This window comes from Liolophura sinensis, chromosome 8, assembly GCF_032854445.1.
Source record: "Liolophura sinensis isolate JHLJ2023 chromosome 8, CUHK_Ljap_v2, whole genome shotgun sequence".
Classification (NCBI taxonomy): Eukaryota; Metazoa; Mollusca; class Polyplacophora; order Chitonida; family Chitonidae; genus Liolophura; species Liolophura sinensis.
The window spans coordinates 10,791,185-10,813,348 of NC_088302.1; the positions used below are offsets into that span (position 1 = coordinate 10,791,185).

Here is a 22,164-nt window from a genome sequence, read left to right on the forward strand (position 1 = left end):
GCACATATACGCGGATAATAACACAAGTGGCAAGGGAAGTAACTATGTGAGTGTGATAAGGAAAATTTAACTATCTTAAATGAAGACTGTTAGTATAGTGGCTGTGTGAATGCTGATGGAAAGAGTTCCAGCTGTACCAAGTAAAGTGCCATGTGAATGCTGATGGAAAGAGTTCCAGCTGTACCATGTAAAGTGCTATGTGAATGCTGATGGAAAGAGTTCCAGCTGTACCAAGTAAAGTGCTATGTGAATGCTGATGGAAAGAGTTCCAGCTGTACCAAGTAAAGTGCTATGTGAATGCTGATGGAAAGAGCTCCCACTGTACCAAGTAATGCAGCTGTGTGAATGCCGAGGGAAAGAGTTCCAGCTGTACCAAGTAAAGTAGTTATGCGAATGCTGAGGGAAAGAGAAAAGAGTCCCAATTGTACCATGGAAAAGACCGTGACTGCTAAGGAAAACAGCTCCAACTCTAAAAGGAGAGTGGCTGTGCGAATATTGAGAAAAAGAGTTCCAACTGGAAAAAGGAAAGTAGCCTTGTGCACGCTACAGAAAACACTTCCAACGGCACTAAGGATTATATATATCCTATTAGCGCCGTCAAGATATAGTTCATGGTGTCTAAGATCAACATATATATGTGTTTATGGATTCTTGTAGATCAGTGCCATGGGAGTGCATGAGCACGTATCTGGTCACTGCGCATGCTCCCAGTGGTTTATCAAATGGTGTCTTGGTGGTTCATGTCTGTGCATGTACATGTACTTCTCAAAATTTGGTGGTTTATCTCATGTAACATGTCCCGTGATATTCTAATATAATGTGGTTTATGTCTGGTGATCTACTGGCGTAAAGTGGTTTATCTCGTGTAACATGTCCAGTGATATTCTAATATAAAGTGGTTTATGTCTGGTGATCTACTGGTGTAAAGTGGTTTATCTCGTGTAACATGTCCAGTGATATTCTAATATAATGTGGTTTATGTCTGGTGATCTACTGGCGTAAAGTGGTTTATCTCGTGTAACATGCCCAGTGATATTCTAGTATAATGTGGTTTATGTCTGGTGATCTACTGGCGTAAAGTGGTTTATCTCGTGTAACATGTCCAGTGATATTCTAGTGTAATGTGGTTTATGTCTGGTGATCTACTGGTGTAAAGTGGTTTATCTCGTGTAACATGTCCAGTGATATTCTAGTATAATGTGGTTTATGTCTGGTGATCTACTGGCGTAAAGTGGTTTATCTCGTGTAACATGCCCAGTGATATTCTAGTATAATGTGGTTTATGTCTGGTGATCTACTGGCGTAAAGTGGTTTATCTCGTGTAACATGTCCAGTGATATTCTAGTGTAATGTGGTTTATGTCTGGTGATCTACTGGTGTAAAGTGGTTTATCTCGTGTAACATGTCCAGTGACATTCTAGTGTAATGTGGTTTATGTCTGGTGATCTACTGGTGTAAAGCGGTTTATCTCGTGTAACATGTCCAGTGATATTGTAGTGTAATGTGGTTTATGTCTGGTGATCTACTGGTGTAAAGTGGTTTATCTCGTGTAACATGTCCAGTGATATTGTAGTGTAAAATGGTTTAAGTCTGATGATCTAATTCAAATTGTTTACACGTATATCTGGTGATCTTCTCATACGAGGGGGTTTACACATATATCTGGTGCTTTTGATTGATCTCGTATAAAATGTTCGGTAATATAAGTCGGTTTTTGTACGGTGATCTTCTCGTGTATGTAGTTTACACCTATGTTTCATTATCTCATATAAAGGAGTTTTTTTGTCTGGTGATCTATAGTATAAGGTGGTTTGTGTCTGGTGATCTTCTATAGCATGAGGTGGTTTGTTTATAATTTAGTATTCTATAGCCCTGATTTTGCACATGTTAGCGCTGTAGTGTTAGGGAAAGTCATTATCTGGACACGTGTAAATGAAAATTTCAGTATCTTCTATCAAGCACAGCGTTTTGCTGGCAATACGTCTTCACGTGTTTCCGAGTTTGCTGGCCTACGTTATATATATCCTTGTTTTGTGTATCATCGTAGGCGGAAGGGATGACGCACGGTAGTAGTTTGGATATGCTTGCACATGAGTCAATGAGCAAGTCGAATGTGTTGATAAAGCGGCTGTCTTCCTTTAAATAGTAATGAAATGAGTATAGGTTAACTGGAAGCTAAAAAGTATGGCGGTATATTTACATAGTTACTTCCCTTGCCACAATCATACAAGCCAAGTATTATCCAAACCGACAGTAATGTATATGTTAAAATTATTACAAGTACATATTTATAAATAAGCGTTATCCAAACTCTCAGTAAAGTATATGTTACAAACTGTTACAAGTATATATGAACAAACAAAGTATTATCTAAACCCGCAGTAAAATAAAGGATACGCAATACTACATACATACAAGCCAAATCTTATCTTTCAAAAACATCATTAAACTTGCTTGACCATTTGCCTTCGTCATAATTGTATTTTGGAATTTCGCTGTTTTTTCTTTTAGAAACAAAGCAACTGTATTCTATTATATTATTAAACAAATCTTGGATAGAAATTCTTGTAATCGTTAGTGGAAACGCTTTTGCCTACGTTATCGTTCTCTCTGCTTTTTTTTTCGGAGGGGATGGGGTGGGGGCTATGTGCATGCAACAAATTGTGTTCTGTTAAAACGGAGTTAACCATTTGTAACAATCTTCAAACTCTGACAAGCCATTTGACCGACATTATTTGACCACTGTCTAATAGGTTTACAAACACTGTGTAAATAGGTTTACAAGTACAGTAATCCTATTTAATTCAAAGGGATTTAACCCAACAAGCACTATTTTACAAGCCAAAGTGTGGTACTGATTACAAACTGTATCTGACAACAATAAAATTACAACTCAAACCGTTTCCTGTTTGCATTATTTATTATTTTATTCATTACAAAGACAACAAATTGTAGGAATAATTTTTTAACGATTTATTTGGCACAAAGGGTGTTCCACAAACACCCGTAATCCAGTTAATGGTTACAGCTGGAGTGTATGTACAACTCATTTGATGTATAGCAACAGGGCGCTATACGGTGTTAGCACCGTCTCTGATACGTTACAGGAAAAACAAGTGCTCTGGTGGAGCACGGGGCTCTGCTCAGCCTAGGACATGAAGTGTTCCGAAGAAACAGGAGGCACTTACAGAGAAGGCATAAATCTGTTCCAAGGAAATACGGGGCTCTCAAATGTAGCAGACAAAGACGAGGTCACGGTGGAGCAGACAAACTGATATTTATTTATTTATTTGATTAGTGTTTTACGCTGTACCCAAGAATATTGCACTTATAAGAAGGCAGCCAGCATTAAGGTGGAGCAGAGCCCGGTGGAAACCCACGACCATCCGCCGGTTGCTAACAGACCTTCTCACATACGGCCGGAGTGGAAGCTGGACTTAAACTCACAGGGACTGACAAACTGATAAACGAGTAGCCTAAATGTATATGCTAAGATTTGAGGTTATAGAATGGAAGCATTGTTTTCACAATTGGAATAATTAAATACAGAGATGTTGAATACTAACTTCAGTTAATGCTCAAGAGAAGCTGCGAAACAGTTAAGACACCAAAGTGAAGAAAATGAAGGCAATTACAGTGAACACTAGATCCTTATATTTATGGAATGGCCATAAAACTGTCTAACAGTACACATGTGACCTACTGACCGTGTGTAACAATATTTATAAGAAACATTGTGTAGTTATACAGTGTAGAACAAAAAAGTTTTCGTAAAGTAACATCTTGCAACATAATAAGGACACAATGTGTCGTTTATTGGGAATACATTCACACATTGTTACTTAAATAGCTAAGATTAAAAGAACGTAAAATAATACAATATATTAATGACATAATTATGTTGATCGTCGGAAGTGCTGTACCGATATGTCTCCATGATTCATTGTATCAAGTGTTGTTATTTACATTACCTACTGTAACAAACTGATACCGTTCTATGCAAAAGTTTAAATATGTAGGAATTAAGATACTAACTGAAGGCTTGCTTTGTGTTTTGGACGTCTCTTCTAATATATCTAGCTACCCGATAACCAGGGACCTAATTTCTTTATCTGGTGGTCCTACATACCTGTTAGTGCATCTGAAGTGCATGCTCCTATTCGAAATGAATGCCCTGAGTATCATTCATTTACGAAGACCAATGCGGCCCAATATTAGTTTAAGATGACTCAGAAATGTAACTCGAGATAAAGCATAGCCTTCTTCGTCCATAAACAATGGGTAATTGGGTTGGGTAATAACGTCATTATGTTGTTGCCATGCGATGAATAGCAAGTAGGTCTAACGACAGGAGCCCTGTGGTCCAGGAACACCTATTAATTTCCATAAGCGACAATGTTATCGTTTAGGTCTATAACTTTGTCCTAAACATCAGTAAACTTTGGTGAATATTAGGCCCAGCCTGTGAGAAAGCAACCATGAAAGTCTTGATATTGGCTGACCATCAAAATCTGCACCTATCTATGCTAGCAGATGGAAGTGGTGCAAAGCAGTGCGAAAGGGGCATCAGTCACGTAACCAACGGACTCATTGTCAGATCGGCCAGAGTTTCAAACTGAAATTAAACCTCATACCTGTCCAAAGTTCAGACAATTTCTAACATTCTGATACGAAGCATGCACCTGTACATCACAAATGGTAGGCTTGCTTCGAAAAAAAAAAGACTTTACACCTTAAATTACACAGAATTAAATTCGAAAAATTTGGAGTGTTGTTGGGGTACTGGTTCCATGTGGTGGATTTCTAGCATTGGATAAGCATAAAAAACACCACGTTTGAATAGTTTTACTACACTGTATAAAAACTTAAACACCTCTGGTCTGCAAAAACAAATGAGCCAGGTTAGAATTATTCAGTTGTTTTTTCAATTATAAATTCGAGAAACAAAAATCCCTAATAGCCTGTTTTAACGATTTAAGGGTTATGCATTGATTCTGACATTTATTATTTATTGTACGAACTGTTTACCAAACGCTAAAATGAACAATGATATATGTATTTGTTTGTTTTGAACAGACGAATGCGGTTTAGGCCAAGATAACTGCATGTGTTACTATCTGACATAATTTTTGATACCGTGGTTGAATATTACTACGCTCGTAGGTCAGCGGGATTCACATTTGTGGTGATCAGTAAACGACCCAAACCTGTACCATAGCATTCTGTGAGAGATGGCCTTCTGCTACACGTAAGTAAATCCTTGTAAACGATCAGAAAATGATGTCTTATGCAGTAGATCTGTGTTATCATGTGTCACTTTATTGGGTGAATCGGTAAAGGCTACGTCATAGGTTATGTCGCACAATCTTATAGCAACGTGTTTGATTGGATAAAATTATCCAGATAGCTTCCACAGCTGCTTGCACACTTCACTGCAGCTTTAAGTACATTTCACTGTTGCTTATACACTGCACTTATGCTTACACAGTTCACAATCGCTTATGTACATTACACAGCTGCTTATACACTTCATTCCTGCTTGCACACTTCACTATCGCCTAAGTACATTCCACAGCTGCTTATACACTTCACTTATGCTTACACACTTCACCACAGCTTTTGTATATTTCATAGCTGCCTAGACCAGTATGGGATGACGGATTGGCACACACCGATCACAATACAGTACTAGCACAGGGCACACCTTGGTAGAGGGGTAGAAACTATTGGTTGACAATAATACTGGAGTATTAGTTTAATCTGTTTATTTGAGCCCGGGTGAAACTCACGACCATCCGCAGTTTGCTGACTGACTTTCTTACTTATGGCCGCAAGACAGCATGATTTGGGCTTGAACTCATAACGACCACACTGGTGAGAGACTCCTGGGTCAATTGGCCCCGCTAGTACGCTAATCAATGAGCCACACAGGCCCCTAGGTTATTAATTCTCTACCACAGACCTTACTGTATAATGGGGCTCTGATTCAAGACTGCCATATAGACCTTGTATTACTGACGTACCAGCACCAAGTGTTGACTTCGCCAAAGGATCTGGTAGAGCAAGGCAATCGGCCCCAGTGCAAGAAACTCTGCACATCAAGAAGCAAAACTGGTTATAGCTGTGATTGACAACTGCTGACACCCTCGTAAAGCTCTTCTTTTTTGAGTTCTGTTTTACTCTTCTTTTCCCGTTACATGGCAAGAATGCATTAAAGCAATGTATACTTCTTAAAATCGAAAAATTGGTAACCTGCTCCAGTCACATTTTTGTATTAGACACTGTAGGGCAGGGAAAATCACTGGACCACAAACTGGACCATGTATATATATATATATATATATATATATATATATATATATATATATATATATATATATATATATATATATGGCAGAAATACGGATTTTAAACTTACCAAAATATGGCAAAACTGATCACACTCTAAAGTTTGTGTTGTGTTTAACATATGAAGACAAGTGTAAACCAAAACGAAAATTTGACAGCGCGTAGAAATACACAGATAAATGTTTCAGTAAAGATATTCTTCTGGTTAACATTGATCTTCACACCGTAAATTAAACACACAGTGCCTCGTTTGAACGAAATATTGGCGTTTTTGACCGAGAATGCTTGGCGCGTTATTACTAAACAGCCATGTCTTTTATGGACATTTAACTTTTATGGGTGATTCGACCAAATTTTATACTTCTGATTTGGGGATTTACAGAACTGTGCTGGGATTTTGAAATTGGCACTTTCTTATAGTAACTCTCTGGGGCCGATTCTCCGCCTTAACGTACCAGGTCCTTTGATAGCGGCTAAGTTATATGCGCCTCTGTCTTTGGGTCTGAAGGGGTAGATGTAGTTTTGGAAACCCCGTCTTTCTCAAACAGGTCTGAGTATGAGGGCGGGGCATCACTGGTGTTTGGCAAGGCTGTAATTTGGTCACCAGGCGTCAGAGTAGCCTTGGAGAAATAAAATGAAACAAAAATCAAATCAGTTGCTAATTTGTTTTACGTTTAGCGTCCTTATCAGTATCATTTTGTAATACTGCATGTCAGATTGCGTGCTTCACTCTGAAGCCATCAAAAAAGACACCCTGTTCAGTCGCAGTACCTTGACAACAGAAAAGACACCCTGCTCAGTCACAGTACACTGATAACAGGAAAGACATCCTGCTCAGTCGCAGTACACTGATAACAGAAAAGACACTCTGCTCAGTCACTTTACACTGATAACAGAAACGACACCCTGTTCAGTCGCAGTACACTGATAACAGAAAAGACACCTGCTCAGTCGCAGTATAATGATTACAGAAAAGACACCCTGCTCAGTCACTTTACACTGATAACAGAAAAGACACCGTGCTCAGTCGCAGTATACTGATAACAGAAAAGACACCGTGCTAAGTCGCAGTATACTGATAACAGAAAAGACACCCCCATCCAGTCGCAGTATACTGATAACAGAAAAGACACCGTGCTCAGTATACTGATAACAGAAAAGACACCCCATCCAGTTGCAGTATTCCGATAAGAAAATAGGCACCCTACTCAGCCACAGTAATATCAACATTGGTATGTGAAATGTTTTTACAGACGGAGAACTGTTATATTACAGATATGTGGCCGGGGTAAACCGCTGACTTCTGGCAAGTAACAAAGGAACTATTCCTCGTGTGACGTACAGAGTTGAACGCCATGATAATGGAAATCAAGTGGTCTTCAACGAAAATGTCATAAATGTCCTTTGGATTGGTAACTACATGCATTTTTTACAAAGGCCTCTGTCCTTTTTCATTGTATCTCTGGAAAAAACCGGGTTCAGACATGCCTTTTTCACCCTTAACCCTACTCTCAACACCCCCCCCCCCCCCCCACCCTAAAAAAATTACCATAATCTTAATCAAAATCTACGTATCCCGGAGGAAATAGAAATGAAAAAGTAACGTAATGCGCAAAATTAATAAGGTCATGACAATAATAATCAGTTCCAATTTTTTGTAAGTTTAATTCACTATTTCTTTTTAAGTATCCAAAAGACAAGAATACCACACGTCGGAACTGACGATCATAGGTGCAGCTATGTGCAGATCAAGCTGCCCACATTGCTTCCCCAAGGCATATAATTCCCCGCTGTGCTTCCCCAAGGCAAACAGATGCCCGCTATGCTTCCCCAAGGCAAACAGATGCCCGCTATGCTTCCCCAAGGCAAACAGATGCCCGCTGTGCTTCACCAAGGCAAACAGATGCCCGCTGTTCTTCCCCAAGGCAAACTGATGCCCGCTGTTCTTCCCCAAGGCATACAGATGCCCGCTGTTCTTCCCCAAGGCAAACAGATGCCCGCTGTTCTTCCCCAAGGCATACAGATGCCCGCTATGCTTCCCCAAGGCAAACAGATGCCCGCTTTGCTTCCCCAAGGCAAACAGATGCCCGCTATGCTTCCCCAAGGCAAACAGATGCCCGCTATGCTTCCCCAAGGCAAACAGATGCCCGCTGTTCTTCCCCAAGGCATACAGATGCCCGCTGTTCTTCCCCAAGGCAAACAGATGCCCGCTGTTCTTCCCAAGGCAAACAGATGCCCGCTGTTCTTCCCCAAGGCAAACAGATGCCCGCTGTTCTTCCCCAAGGCATACAATTCCCCGCTGTGCTTCCCCAAGGCAAACAGATGCCCGCTGTTCTTCCCCAAGGCATACAGATGCCCGCTGTTCTTCCCCAAGGCAAACAGATGCCCGCTGTTCTTCCCCAAGGCATACAGATGTCCGCTGTTCTTCCCCAAGGCAAACAGATGCCCGCTGTTCTTCCCAAGGCAAACATATGCCCGCTGTTCTTCCCCAAGGCATACAGATGCCCGCTTGCTATGCTTCCCCAAGGAATACACATGATCCCATTGTAATCCCAGATAACCACATTTTCCGCAAGGAATATAGACACTCCCATCATATTCCCAAGAACACAGACACCACAATTGCCTTTCCAATCCACACAGATATTCCCATTGTATTCCCAAGTAACAGAGAAAAACGCATTGCTTTCCCAAGCAATACTAATGCTCCTACTGTATTTCAAAGAAATACAGATAACTACACTTCACTGACAAGGACTACTGATAACTACATTTCATTCATAAGGACTACAGTCAACTACATTCCATTCACAAGGACTACAGATAACTACATTTCAATCCCAAGGACTACAGATAACTACATTCTATTCACAAGGAAAACAGATAACTACACTTCAATCCCAAGAACTACAGATAATTACATTTCAATCCCAAGGACTACAGATAACTACATTCTATTCACAAGGAAAACAGATAACTATATTTCAATCCCAAAGACTACTGATAACTACATTTCAATCCCAATGTGTACAGTTAAATACATTCCATTCACAAGGACTAGAGATGCTCCCATTACATTCGCAAGGCACAAAACGCTCATTAATTTTACTTACGCCTTCGCCTGGTGCTGCGGGTGAGGAATTGGCGGTTCCTGGTGTATACTGGAGTGCAATAGCTTCACTGGAGTGTTCGCCGCCTTTTTAGAAAAAAAAAAAACACGATTTACGCAATGTCTGTAAATTTTGTTTTATTTTGATTAATATTTAAGTTGAACTACAAGGAAAACAAAATAAATTGAAACTATCTTGGCTTACAAAATGGCAGCCAAGAAAACATATTTTCAAAATGAACACGTTGACAAATATTCTTTAATAAACGACAATTTGTAATTAGGAAGTAATTTACAGCATTGTTCCTCTTCTGTAATAAATTAAATATGGAGTTGTTTTTTTTAGAAATATAATATTGCCTTCTGTGCCGAAAAAAGCTCTCTTTGCCGTCTCAGTCTATACAGTATTGCCAATATTTTTAGTTCTGAGCTCCATAAAAAAATTAGAATGTTGTGTATTTTTTAGATGTTCACACATACTTTCCCATAATTATAACAGTGCAATACCTGCTACAAGAACATTTCTAGAACAATATATGAATAAGCAATGACACTTTTCTGCACGTCCGTTCTTTAACCGTGAAGGATTTTAAAGTGGTCACCTGTATAATACAAGCCTTACCGGCAGAGTTAGCCCGTTTGTCGTATTTCTTTTTCGCGCAGCATCCTGCTACTATCAGGAGTATGATCATGACTGCAGACACAATTCCATCTCCAATAAGTACTGAAATATAGAAGACTTCTAGCAAGATGAAAAAAAAAACATGAAAAGATGAGAAGATACATGGGTACTCCCAGACCTTCATATTTGGTGTACATGAGTATGTTTGGCATTAAAATACTGGAAATTGTTTAAACTTTCAGAAGGTTTGAGTTTTATTGATACAAGTTTGAAATTGTTGGCTAGATGACACGAGGTGTCAAACAGTGACGAGGCCCAAGTCCCCTTTGACGTGGCTAGGCACACCTCCAGCTGAAGTAATAGGAAGGTCCAGACTTTGACGGCCAACCAAGCTCAAGAATGTTATGGCTTCTTTCTCACAGGCTGGGTAAGATAGGCATCATTGCTTGTTGACCACTGGACGTTTGAGGCTGAGTTACAGCGCTAAACGTTAACCATGTCGCTAATGGAAAATTAATAAGGCTCTTAGGCCAGATGGAGCAAGGCGTGCAGTGTATAGTCAGTAATAGACACAAGGTGGAGAACACAACAGGGCACTAACGAGATGTGTTAACCGGAAACATGCCAACAGAAGAAAGCCTGGTCAAAAAGAAGAACATAAAAACGAAGCCTTTTCTAAGCAACCACACTACATGTATACGCAAAGCCTTTAGTTTCTCACAGGTTAGACTTAGTGACGATATACAATGAGTGGCCCATTGTATCAAATTTATTAAACGAGTGGTGTCATTTTTATTTATTCCGAGCCTTTAGCGAGAAGCAAATGAAAATTTCATCACGAGTTTAATAAATTTGATATAATGGGTCACAACTTACATATCCTATTTATCCCATCATTTATTTTGAAGACATCGTGTGTTTGCTTTGACAAGTATCTAAATGAGATGCGTGTTGATATCCATATATGTGAAACGGTTGGAACTGAACCACACATTTAACTAAATATAGTTGTAGAACACATTGAGGAATTCTGTGATTTCTGTGAACCCAAAACGTAACACAGTCCATTAGTGTGCTATAAAATGACGAGCTTTGATTTTTTTTTTGAAAATATCAGCATTCATAACTGCTCATTTATCGAAACATTTGGTTCCAAAATTGTGACCTAAATCTAGGCCATATATCTATGACGTCACGCGATGACTTGATTTTGAAAATCATGTTGAACGAAATATTAAAAGTTGGTCATTTAAAGCGAACAATTCACCTCAAGGCTTATACCGAGGCATGCTGCTTTCGTTGACGGTTGAACTTGAGTTCACTGTTTGTGAGTGCCTTATTTAGGCTTACAGCGTCAAGCACTTCATTTACCGTCACCAATCTTTACTATTTTTCACATTTCAAGAAGATAAATGTTATGCCTATCTAGTGTCCAAACTACTGAATCGTCTGGTACCAACAAACAATAGAAGTAGTTCGGTGTGAAATTGTACTTTTTCATTGGGTAAGCTTGTCAATGAAAGTTGATGTGACCAATCGAAATCTCGGTTTATTTATATAACGCGTGGAGTACTGAAAATTTACATTTATATTATTTAATGTAATATTTATGTTATATTAGCCTGTAAACTGCATTTAAATAAAAATATTAAATAAATTGTTTGCCAGTTCCATTAGTTAAACAAAGTTGGACTACCTGCCTATCGTTTCCACTGTGGAACCATAGCAGGGTGACGTCATGCAGTGAACATACTGGAATTATGTGCTCGGAAGCTCCAATAATTGTAGGGAAATGAAGGCCTGCGCTATTTTAATGCATGCTACTTACAGTTATGTCCTTGTTTTGTGAAATCACACACGTTAAATGCGACAATATTCTTCTATAAATAATATATGGAATTTTACGAAAAATGCCCCATTAGGTTAGATTACTTCCCCTTGAATGTTAGGAGCTAAAGGGTTATGATAAACTAACAATTAGTCAACAATGACCTTTAAGTTCGGATTACCCTAAACTAATGTCAGATTTAAAAGTAAGGTAAAAGGTTCAGCACACAGAATCGATAAACCCAGTCTTGTATGTTTGAGTATCAGCCTGTGTAAGAAGTGAATCTGGGTACATCCGGTAAGATAGGGCGCTCTCTCAATCTCGGACGTCATCTATTTGGTGGCGGAGGCATCTATGGAGAATTGGTTAGGGTTCCAGTGCTGCACAAGGACCCAAGAACCTCTCGCCGATGCGATGGCTGTGAGTTCATGTACAACTCATACTGGCATCCTTTCTGGTCATACGTGGGAAGGCCTGTCAGCAAACTGCGATAATCGTGGGTTCCGCTGGCCGCCGTCGTATGTGTGAAATTTTCTTGAGCACAAAGTACTGCAACCAAATAAATCTATCTGGTGGATGATCACTTACCTCTGTCAGATTTAGGTTTCTCCGTCGTATAAGGATTGCCAATATATTCTATAAAAAAGACATATCAAAACATAATTTTAATAATTAACGAATAATTGTGTTGATTAAGGCGTCTGGGAACACTGAACAATTGTCACACAATCCGACAGATGCTCTAAATAACTCTCTGTTATTAAGAAGATAGTATATCTAAAAGTTTTGGGATGCACAGAATCAACGACCCTGTCCTGACTCCCAGAAGTAGGCGTAACGACGAGGGCTGGATTCCAAAACGGAATCTCATTTGTTAAGAAAGAACATCCATGGTGGTCAAATGGTTTTGGTAATAGAACTGTTAATGTATAATGAAGTTTTTCTAAAGTATACTTACTGTTTCTATTTTCACATTTCAAATCAACATCATCTGCGTGGCTACAAGCTGTTGTGCCGATAGGCCCGTGAGAGCACTGAATAATGTGTGACTCTTCACCTCCACATTGTAAGTCACCCAACCAAATAGGACCCGTTGCTGGATCACTTATTGGTACATGCCTAGTTATTATGGCGTCTTTACTGAAAGAAAAACACACACATAACAAACATATGCAACTGATAAGACCCTTGGTTAACTATTTTTAAAGTAAACTTGTTTAAGTGAAAAAAAACCCCATCAATTAAGGAAGGGTCGGTAGCCTAACTACTAACAGATATACTTGAAAGTAAATTTACTTAAATATTTTTTTTTTCGAATGTTAGAATTCTATTAATCTGGGTTTTATGGGCCACATTTGGAGTCAGTTAAAGTCAGAGTTTATTTTTCATCCCGCAGTGCCGCAGTTAATGTTGCACTGGATAATCGATACGTGGACACTACACCAGAACAAAACTGACGTTGGAATAGTAAAAACACAGATGTTACATCAATATTGTTCATAATGCTGATCGCAGAAACCACGATTTAACTGCATTTTGGACATAAAAATATATTGCAACAAGATGGGAAATCGCCCCCTCCCCTTCCCTCCCCTCCCCCACACCCACCCCACACCTATTTCGCTCAGGTGGATTGCCAACCCGCTCACACTGACAAATCGACTGCAAAATGACGCAAGAGCTTTCGGGTATGCGGTTCAAGTCATTATGTAACAGATGTAGCCGATAAAATTGGCCAAACTAAAATATTCATTGCTGATCATCAGACTAGTCTACGCTATCAAATGCACAGGATAATATCTGTTTTCGTCTGCTGTTGGTATTTGAAACAAGTTTTGTCTTACGAATTATCCCATGGATATAAGACAGTGTCTGTTTACAGAGCAGACAGGTGCCTCCTTTCTCATTGTAATTGTACGGTATGCTGTTGGCTGAAGTAAATAGCGTTGAGCTTTCATTGGACTTTATTTATTTGATTTACGCCTTACTGAAGAATATTTTTCTTATACGCCCGCGGCCAGCATTATGATGGGAGGAAACCGGATAGAGCCTAGGGAGTAAAACCAAAACAGTGAATACAATGTGATAGTTGCCTGGCAAATGGTGAGAACTAACCGATGAAATCAATACTTGTACATGACTCAGTGTTACTGACTTCCACTTATACAACGTGCTAATTTTACAAGTCTTTCTATGAGCCTTGTGTAGAATTTTAACAACATTCTTATGTGGATTCCAACCACCATGAGCAGTGAGAATAATGGTGAGTGGAAAGTTTGTGGGTAGAGGAAAATGGAGCGCTCGAGGTAAACCGCGGACCTTTGATAAGTTGCTGACCAGCTTTTCCACTTTTGACGTACAGAGCTAGTTGCACGCCGTATAGAGGGAAGACAATTGTGGTCTTACACGTATGTTACACTGCGCAAACGTCGACCACTTATTATGACCAAGGCCCCTACCGACAGTGAAAGCCTGGAATGAACAAGTTCACTCTCCAAGACTCGAATGGTGTCCCTCTTGGTTAGGAGTTGAAGGTGGTTGATAAACAGTTGGTTGCTTGTAAATAATTAATTATTCCAAACGACAAGAATTGGACTAAGATTTATATTCACCCCCATAACTTTGAGGCAGTGCACATGGCTAAGACTTGACAAGGCTCAGTAAGAATGTACAGATTTCACCTTCTTCCCGTCCCATGCTTACACAAAAGAATAACACATCAACAGATATAGTTAATGAAATACAAAATCACTTACTACGGCAGGCCCATTTGTCGGCAGGCCACTTGACCAGATATGTCCCTAAAGAAGTACTTGCACACTGTTCCCCACTGACCATTTAAAAAAATCTCCAGTCGCCCAGCGGTAATGTCTGGTCCATCCACCAAACGTATCGGCATGTCAAGCTCCTCTGGCAGGAAGGAGAAAACAAAGGAGGAATGTGATAAAGCAGAAATGTGGCAAAGCTGATCTGGATATCTGATATCCCTGGCGTTCACTCACTGTTGTCTACGTAGCACAACCTTTGATATAAATCGTTGTCTAGTTAAATTTAATGGTGGGTTGTATTAGTTTATTTGATTGGTTTTAACGCATGACTCCTCGGCTCCAAAAGGAGGGACTGTGACGTATCTATGGAGCACGTCTCTGGAAGCCCCTCAGGAGCGCCCTGGAAGATCCTCAGGAGCGCCCTGGAAGACCTCAGGAGTGCCCTGGAAGTCTGAAGTCCCTCTGAAGCCCTCTGGAAGCCCGTACGGAGTAGTCAGGAAACATCTCTGGAACATTCTGGGACTCCCTCCCCCAGCAGCATCCATGGAGCCTCTTTGGGGTGCATAGAAAACAAAGGCGCATACAACCTTTTATTTGTCAGTTTTATAGCTGTTTTAGTTTCCAAGTTTGGGCAAAGCTTTTAGTGCTCCATGTCTGCATACAGAACCAAGCAGTTGAATCATACATAGTTATAACTGTCCAGTACTGGTCATACATTGACTTCTTTACCGAAATTGCAACGCAGTATTGTACAATACAGTGCAGTTGCTTCCGTATTGCGTACCTCATGACAACATAGTATTAATTAGGCACAGACTTTGTAATACTAAAATGACACTGCAAACGAATACTGAGCAGCTGGATATCGCTCCCAACTTCACCTTCAGCCACATTTGGCACATTCCGCATAAATCTTTTTCTAAATTCAGCCAATTTGCCCCTCATCTCCAAGGTCTATGACCAACGAGGTTCAAATCGAGCTCTCGCTGGCTGGGCAGTAGTGATTTATTTATTTAATTGAAGTTTTACGTCATACTCGAGAATATTGCATTTATATGACGGCAGCCACCCGCAGGTTGCTGCAGGTTGCAAGCAGGCCTTCCCACATCCGGTGGAAGGCCAAGCCAGCATGAGCTGAACTAAAAGGCAACCGCATTCGTGAGAGGCCCCTGGGTTATTGCGCGTTTGACCGATACCTGACATGTGGTGCCGGTTTCCTCTACCAATTAATTGACCTTCGTTTTAGACGTGAAAAATTGGGTTGCTGTGTACAACCGCGTACTCAAAAATGTTTCAGGTATTTGACAGCGGTCGGGTTGATGGTTATAGGTAACCGGAGTGCCCAAATGTACTTACCTAGACTTTTACAAGAGATAACAACATCTGTTTCATGCGAACACTGGGTTTTGTGCTCTGTACTTTGGTGACACTCTCTTAACGAGGTTTCCGACCCATCACATCGTACGGTATTAAGCCATATCGGCTGCTCCAAGTCTGCCTGTCCAAAACCCTTATTGGGCCAGACAAGAGGTACTGAGCTGTTAACAAAATGCGAGAGGTTCAATATTTTTGCAAAATTGCAAGACTTTCATGCAACACATACATGATCAATCCGTTTTATTTGATTGTTGTTTAACGCAATAGAAAGGTTTTACTTTATGCGATGTTTGCCATAGCCCGCCGTAAACCACCGACCTTAGTTAAGTTACAGAGGAACGGCTCCATGTGTGACACACACACATTCACACCATACTGACGGAAGGCAAGTGGTGTTCAAGTAGTTTTAGCCTGCATAAACGTCGCCGACCGCTTAATGTCATCAAAGCCCCATAAGCAGCGAAAGCAAGGGGCGTATAGGGGACAATGCAGTCCAGTGTATAGCTACAATATCCACTCCACAAGGACAGGGTAAATAGACTTCAACAAAAGACAAAGTAACAGAAGGATATTATAAAAATCTCTTTTGTGGGAAGTAGATTCAATACAAAAACCGAATGAGTCCAGAGAAACGCAAAAGCACAAAACATGCCACTCTGATGAATATTAACTCACTTTCATGGGCTACACATAGAACTTTGAATCAAACAAGTATACATCTAAGTCGATATTTCTTTCGAAATTCAGACTAGAGTCATTGTACCTGATGTTTATTCTGCCTTGAGCTACTCGGAATCCAGGGAACAGCCTGACAGGTGACAACGTTTAAAATTCACGAAAACAATGCATTTTCTGGATATGAACACAAAATCGGCAACCTTTGTCTTGTCCAGTATAACAAAGTGCTCTGCAAAGAGAACAATTTAACCGATTCCTTATCGTCACAAGCTTGAAATTACCACTGTAGTAAGCGCTCAGTCGTTTGTCTAGACTATAGACTATTTTTATAAATAAGGCACATCCTATGCAATTTCCTGCATGTTCACCGAGAAATGAGCCCTGAAGTTTGACCTCACTGCAGAGTGTAAATCATTTTGGCACACTATCTTTAGCCAAAAGAAAGAATACAAACTCAAAACTGTGTCAAAACATGATTTAAAAAAGCACTGCTCACTTGTTAAAACCTAATGTTCTGCAAGCAACTTTGGCGCTCCTGTCAGTAAATGTGTTATTGCACACCGTGCCCCAGATGCCACCGATTTTGACCTCCAGACGACCTCTACTATTGTCACCTCCCACGAGGCGCACATCATAGCGTGGATCTGTAATTATATACATATGCTGAAGTTAACCACATTATCCTGTCAAATTGGAGTTTATTTCCTACAAAAAGACATTTCATTGATCGCCATGGTGTATAAGAGTGGTTCACAAAAGCCTGTGCAGTAAACTGCTGGTATACCTGCGATTGAGGGGTGAATAAGAAAGTTAGTACTGAAGAAAACACATTAGTACAATAGGTCAAATTCCTGGACAATTCATTATCCCTTCGACATGGCATCTTACTGTTCCAAGATTAACTTTAATTAATGCCATTAATGAAATGTCGAATGATAATTATGTAATCCACACCCCGTCATTTTCAGAAAAATTATTCAACATTATTTCCCTCATACCATGTCGCTTACACCAATCACAAATTTCATGTAGTGCTTGGAAGTAAGTTTACAATCCTAGCCCTTTCGCGTATCACTTACCATCTGAGCACATAATTCCAAATGTCTCATTACAGTCCCCATATCCAGGATATACCCGACACTGTGAAAGGTTACTCGGCGATCGCCAACAGCTGAAATCCACCGTGGTAATGGGAATATTCTCTGATGGATACTTGATGGATGTGGGCAACTTTAAGACGAAAGAGCTTGCAAAAGATAAATCACAATAATGACAAATTACAAGTTAACATCACACCTGGAATAATTATGACTTTATAGTTTTTGCTGGCATAGTTTAGACCCTTCAAGTGATCATTCGAAATCGTTTAGATAAAAAGCTGATATACTGAAAAGATAGGTAGCGTATGCTAGCAACGTTCATACCTAGGCAGTCCCATTTCCCGACACGCCACCCGGATTGTCTCCTCAGCCATCGTTCCACACAAAGCTTTCCACTGTCCGCCAATCTTCACATCTAGACGGCCGTTCAACATAGTAAGATTCTTTGTATGAGCAAGTCTCGGAGAATAATCATCACTTCGTCTACCTACAACAAACCACGTGAAGTACATTCAAAACACGTAGCAATGACTGGACTACACGCATCAGTGTAGAATCAGAGTTTCTTAACATTACGACTAACATTCCCGCTTTGATTAAAAAAGAAGTGGAATAAAAATACTGACTGGTTAAATCAGTAGTATTTGAATATTTTTTGCCATTTAAATATAAATACATTATATTTTATTTATATACATGTAATATTTTACCAAAACATCCATACAATGGTGGGGAACTGGGGATAATCAAGAAATGTTTTAGAAATACGACCTCTACTTTTGATTTGCTTTTCGTCAATCCAATTTCTGGTAACATTTTTTTGAAAATGGCGTTGTCATACTTCGATTGCGTGTTTAAGAATACATAGTGTGTTGGTAAATAGCTTTAGAGAGGTTTGATAGTACAAGTGGACTCGTGTTTTGCCCAGTAGTCAATAACTGTGTCTCTGATGTATTGCCGTGGTGCTAGGCTTCAAAGTTGCCTGTGCGAAGATGAGAGAAATACGGTTGAGGTAGCCCTGCATTGGAACGGAATATGTCTTGACATAATACATAGACACTTGCTCGTTTCTGTTGTAAAAGCTGTCATGTTTTTGTGGAAGAATTGAAGGAAAACTATCTGCTTTACAATGATTTTATGCGCTGATGACTGAGTACATGTATTTGAAAACTGGACAGAAATAGTAATAAGGTGCGCAAAATCGAAACTGGGTAATTTGAGCATTTTTTTTTTTTTGCAAATTGTACTTTTTGATATATTTTTTTTTTCATTTGACTGGTGTTTTATGCCGCACTCACGAATATTTCACTTATATGACGACAGCCAGCATTATACTGGGAGAAAACTGTATAACAGGGGTAGAATTGGGGAAACACCACGACCATGCATGTTCTGATATCGATACTGTTGTACTAAACTTACACTCCACACCAGCGGCCTTTTTGCACGAATTCGCCCGGAAGCCTAGGAACATGTGGAAACATTCAATAAGACGCTGCTCGTTGCCTGTGCATCTGACCCGTTTAAGAGATGTGTTTCCGGTAGCCATTCCGTCAAGATAATAAAAGTGTGCCAGTGATCTGAAGAAATGGAGGTGTATAAAGTGATTCATGTAATGCATTTAAGGAACAATATGAGGATAGACGGAGGAACAGAGAGGGAAGACGTGGAAAGCTGGGAAAGAATAATAAATAAATAGAGAATAATAAAGAAAGACAGACGCATATGGGGGAAGACGAGTTAAAACAGGGGAAAGACAGGGAAGTAGAGGGAATGTTTGGACGAGTTGGGAAAGATGGAAATATACAGGGATAAGTCGTACTTATATTTTATCTATCTATCTTTTTTTTTTGTACGCCACAGCAATCTAGGCTGTGGGAAAACAGAACCAAATCTGTCCGCGGTATGTAAAACATACCTACATCATTATTGACAGGACCAGCCCATCATTATATGACTAAAACGTCACAACCGGCAGACAGATAGAGCCAGGACAGACACAAGAAACAAATATCCATTAAAATTAACAGTAAAACTTCCGCCCCAGAATAGGGGGAACAGAACGCAAAGAATAGAATTGCGACACCAGGTGGTCTTGAATGTCGCCAACTTTCCGAGCCTGCGATGCCGTTCAAAAACAATCAGCAAGTGGTACTGCAGGTCCCTGTGGAAAAGGCTGGGCACCACCTTAAGATGGTCGATCACATGATTGTGTGCTACCACGTAGCACCGGTGCCTTCAAATTGACCAGACACAAAGAAACACCTGATCTCTGACGACCGGTTTCAATGAAGGCCGCACTTGTCTCAAGTACTTGATACCTCGTCCGGCTGGGATTCGTGACAGTATCCGGCAGATTGAACCATGCCTTCGGTATTGCCCTTCGCACAGCTGCTAGGTGACGCAAATTGACCAGCCACACTCTTGTGCCTGCATCCACAATATCCGACAATCGCCGGATACTGGGCGTGGCCGTCTTACCAGGCATCAAGGGTCTTCCACCCTCTCCCAAAATTAGGGGATTTCCATACAAAGGCTGATCCAGAGCTTCCTGCCACGAAATCGGATCAGCCTCAGTCCGTTTCAGCTTAAAGAAGGTTTTCAGATGGTCGAAGTACCACCGAGGAAGAGAACTGAAACGCGTTGGAGCTTTAAGCAGCCGGAAAAAATCAACCACAGCGTGAGGTTCATTTTTCGACTCCACAAGCCTCCGGCCTACCTGAGCCCACCGAGACGAACTCAACATAAGCCGCTCCAAAAAAGCCTGCTTTAAGGACTGAACCTTCTTGGGGATATCTACGAGGCCTAGACCTCCACTTGCCTTGGGGAGGGTACAAACTTTGGAAGAGACCAGAAGCTTTTTACTCTTCCACAAAAAATCCCGACACATCCCAACTAATGTGTGCTCCTTATCCGCCGGCAAGTCAAAAACTGAGGCAACATACCACAATTTCGAAATTGCCAGCAAGTTTAATACAAGGACTCGCCCAACAATGCTTAGGCCTCTCTTGCTCCACCCCTTGAGCGTGCTGCCGACCTTCTGGATGCGGTCATTCCAGTTAACAGAAGCCGCGTTTTTTGCACCTTGTTTTACCCCCAAGAGTTTGACGTGATCCTGTGACCATTCAATACACAAAGGAGTATCATCACGACCCTTCCAAGCACCCAAGAATAACCCTTTTGACTTGGATCTGTTGACTTTGCAGCCAGACGCTTTCTGGTTCTTGTTCAAGATCGTCTCGGCAATGTGGAAGTCTTCATCATCTCCCACGAAGAGAGATGCGTCGTCGGCATACTGGGAGATTTTGATCGGTTCTTCGACATCAGGGACTCTCACTCCCTTCATGTCAGAAGACCTCACAACCACCCCAAGAACCTCTGCGGCCAGAACGTAAAGCAGAGGAGACAGAGGACAGCCCTGGCGAACTCCACGCTCGAGGAGAACAGGGTCACCAATAAAACCATTCACCATTACACAACTTACAGGGGACTTGTAAAGAAGCCGGATGCATTTACAAAAAACAGGCCCGAACCCCATCCGCTCCAACACTTTGTGCATAAAAGCCCATTCCAAACGATCGAAAGCCTTCTCGTTATCAAGGCTTATGATTGCCGCCTCGATATCCTCGTGTTCGACCAGCTTTATAAGGTCCCGAACAAGGAAGCTATTGGTGAGGATTGACCTCCCTGGCACAGAACAGGTCTGATCACTGTGAACAACAAGGCCCACCACGGATCCAAGTCTGCGGGTTAGCGCCTTCGTGATGATCTTATAATCGGCCTCCAATTTCGCAGGTCCTCTTTTGGTCCCCGCTTGTGAACGAGCCTGACAAGAGCCTGCTGTATTGAATCGATCAACTCACCCTGCTCAAAAGCCTCGTTGGCAACGTCCAGCAGGATAGGGCCTAGCACATCCCAGAAAGCCAAATACAGTTCGACAGGAAGACCATCGATACTGGGGGACTTGTTCAGCGTCATGGATTTTGCTGTAGAATGCAGCTCATCCAAAGTGAACGGCTTCTGGGAGATCAACTCCTCCATGCAATTTCTCTCAACTCCCTCTGAGGTGAAGAGGCTCTGGTAGAAATCGCATGTGGCCTGCAATAAATCCTTGGTGGAGTTGCTACTTCGCCGATAAGATTTTCAGTGGCACCCGACAGTGGCAATAGCGAGTTGGGTTCTCGCCTTCCAACAGCCACTTGACTCTGGCACGAAAGGCGGCTGCTTTATAAGCCTGTTGTTCACCAGCCCGCACTTTACGTTTTAGACCTTCCAACAGGTCAACTAGATGGGTCTCCCCATCACTAACTCTTTTAGAGACCCTGTTGTAATCC

The 22,164-nt window shown here is 40.9% G+C and overlaps 1 protein-coding gene across 1 annotated transcript in view; it reads right to left on the reverse strand.

Annotated features, from left to right (window-relative positions):
- Positions 1–6,821: 6,821 nt before the first annotated feature.
- The window catches only part of LOC135473180 (deleted in malignant brain tumors 1 protein-like), a 29,270-nt gene continuing 13,927 nt past the window's right edge, over positions 6,822–22,164 (reverse strand). The window contains exons 6-17 of the mRNA XM_064753024.1: positions 19,253–19,410; positions 18,155–18,317; positions 17,810–17,976; positions 17,227–17,374; positions 16,032–16,213; positions 14,664–14,817; positions 12,866–13,047; positions 12,496–12,543; positions 10,080–10,181; positions 9,462–9,544; positions 8,072–8,797; positions 6,822–6,968 (exon numbers count right to left, since the gene is read on the reverse strand). Coding sequence (XP_064609094.1) covers positions 6,822–6,968; positions 8,072–8,797; positions 9,462–9,544; positions 10,080–10,181; positions 12,496–12,543; positions 12,866–13,047; positions 14,664–14,817; positions 16,032–16,213; positions 17,227–17,374; positions 17,810–17,976; positions 18,155–18,317; positions 19,253–19,410 — 2,260 coding nt within the window. The remainder of the gene's footprint in view (positions 6,969–8,071; positions 8,798–9,461; positions 9,545–10,079; positions 10,182–12,495; positions 12,544–12,865; positions 13,048–14,663; positions 14,818–16,031; positions 16,214–17,226; positions 17,375–17,809; positions 17,977–18,154; positions 18,318–19,252; positions 19,411–22,164) is intronic.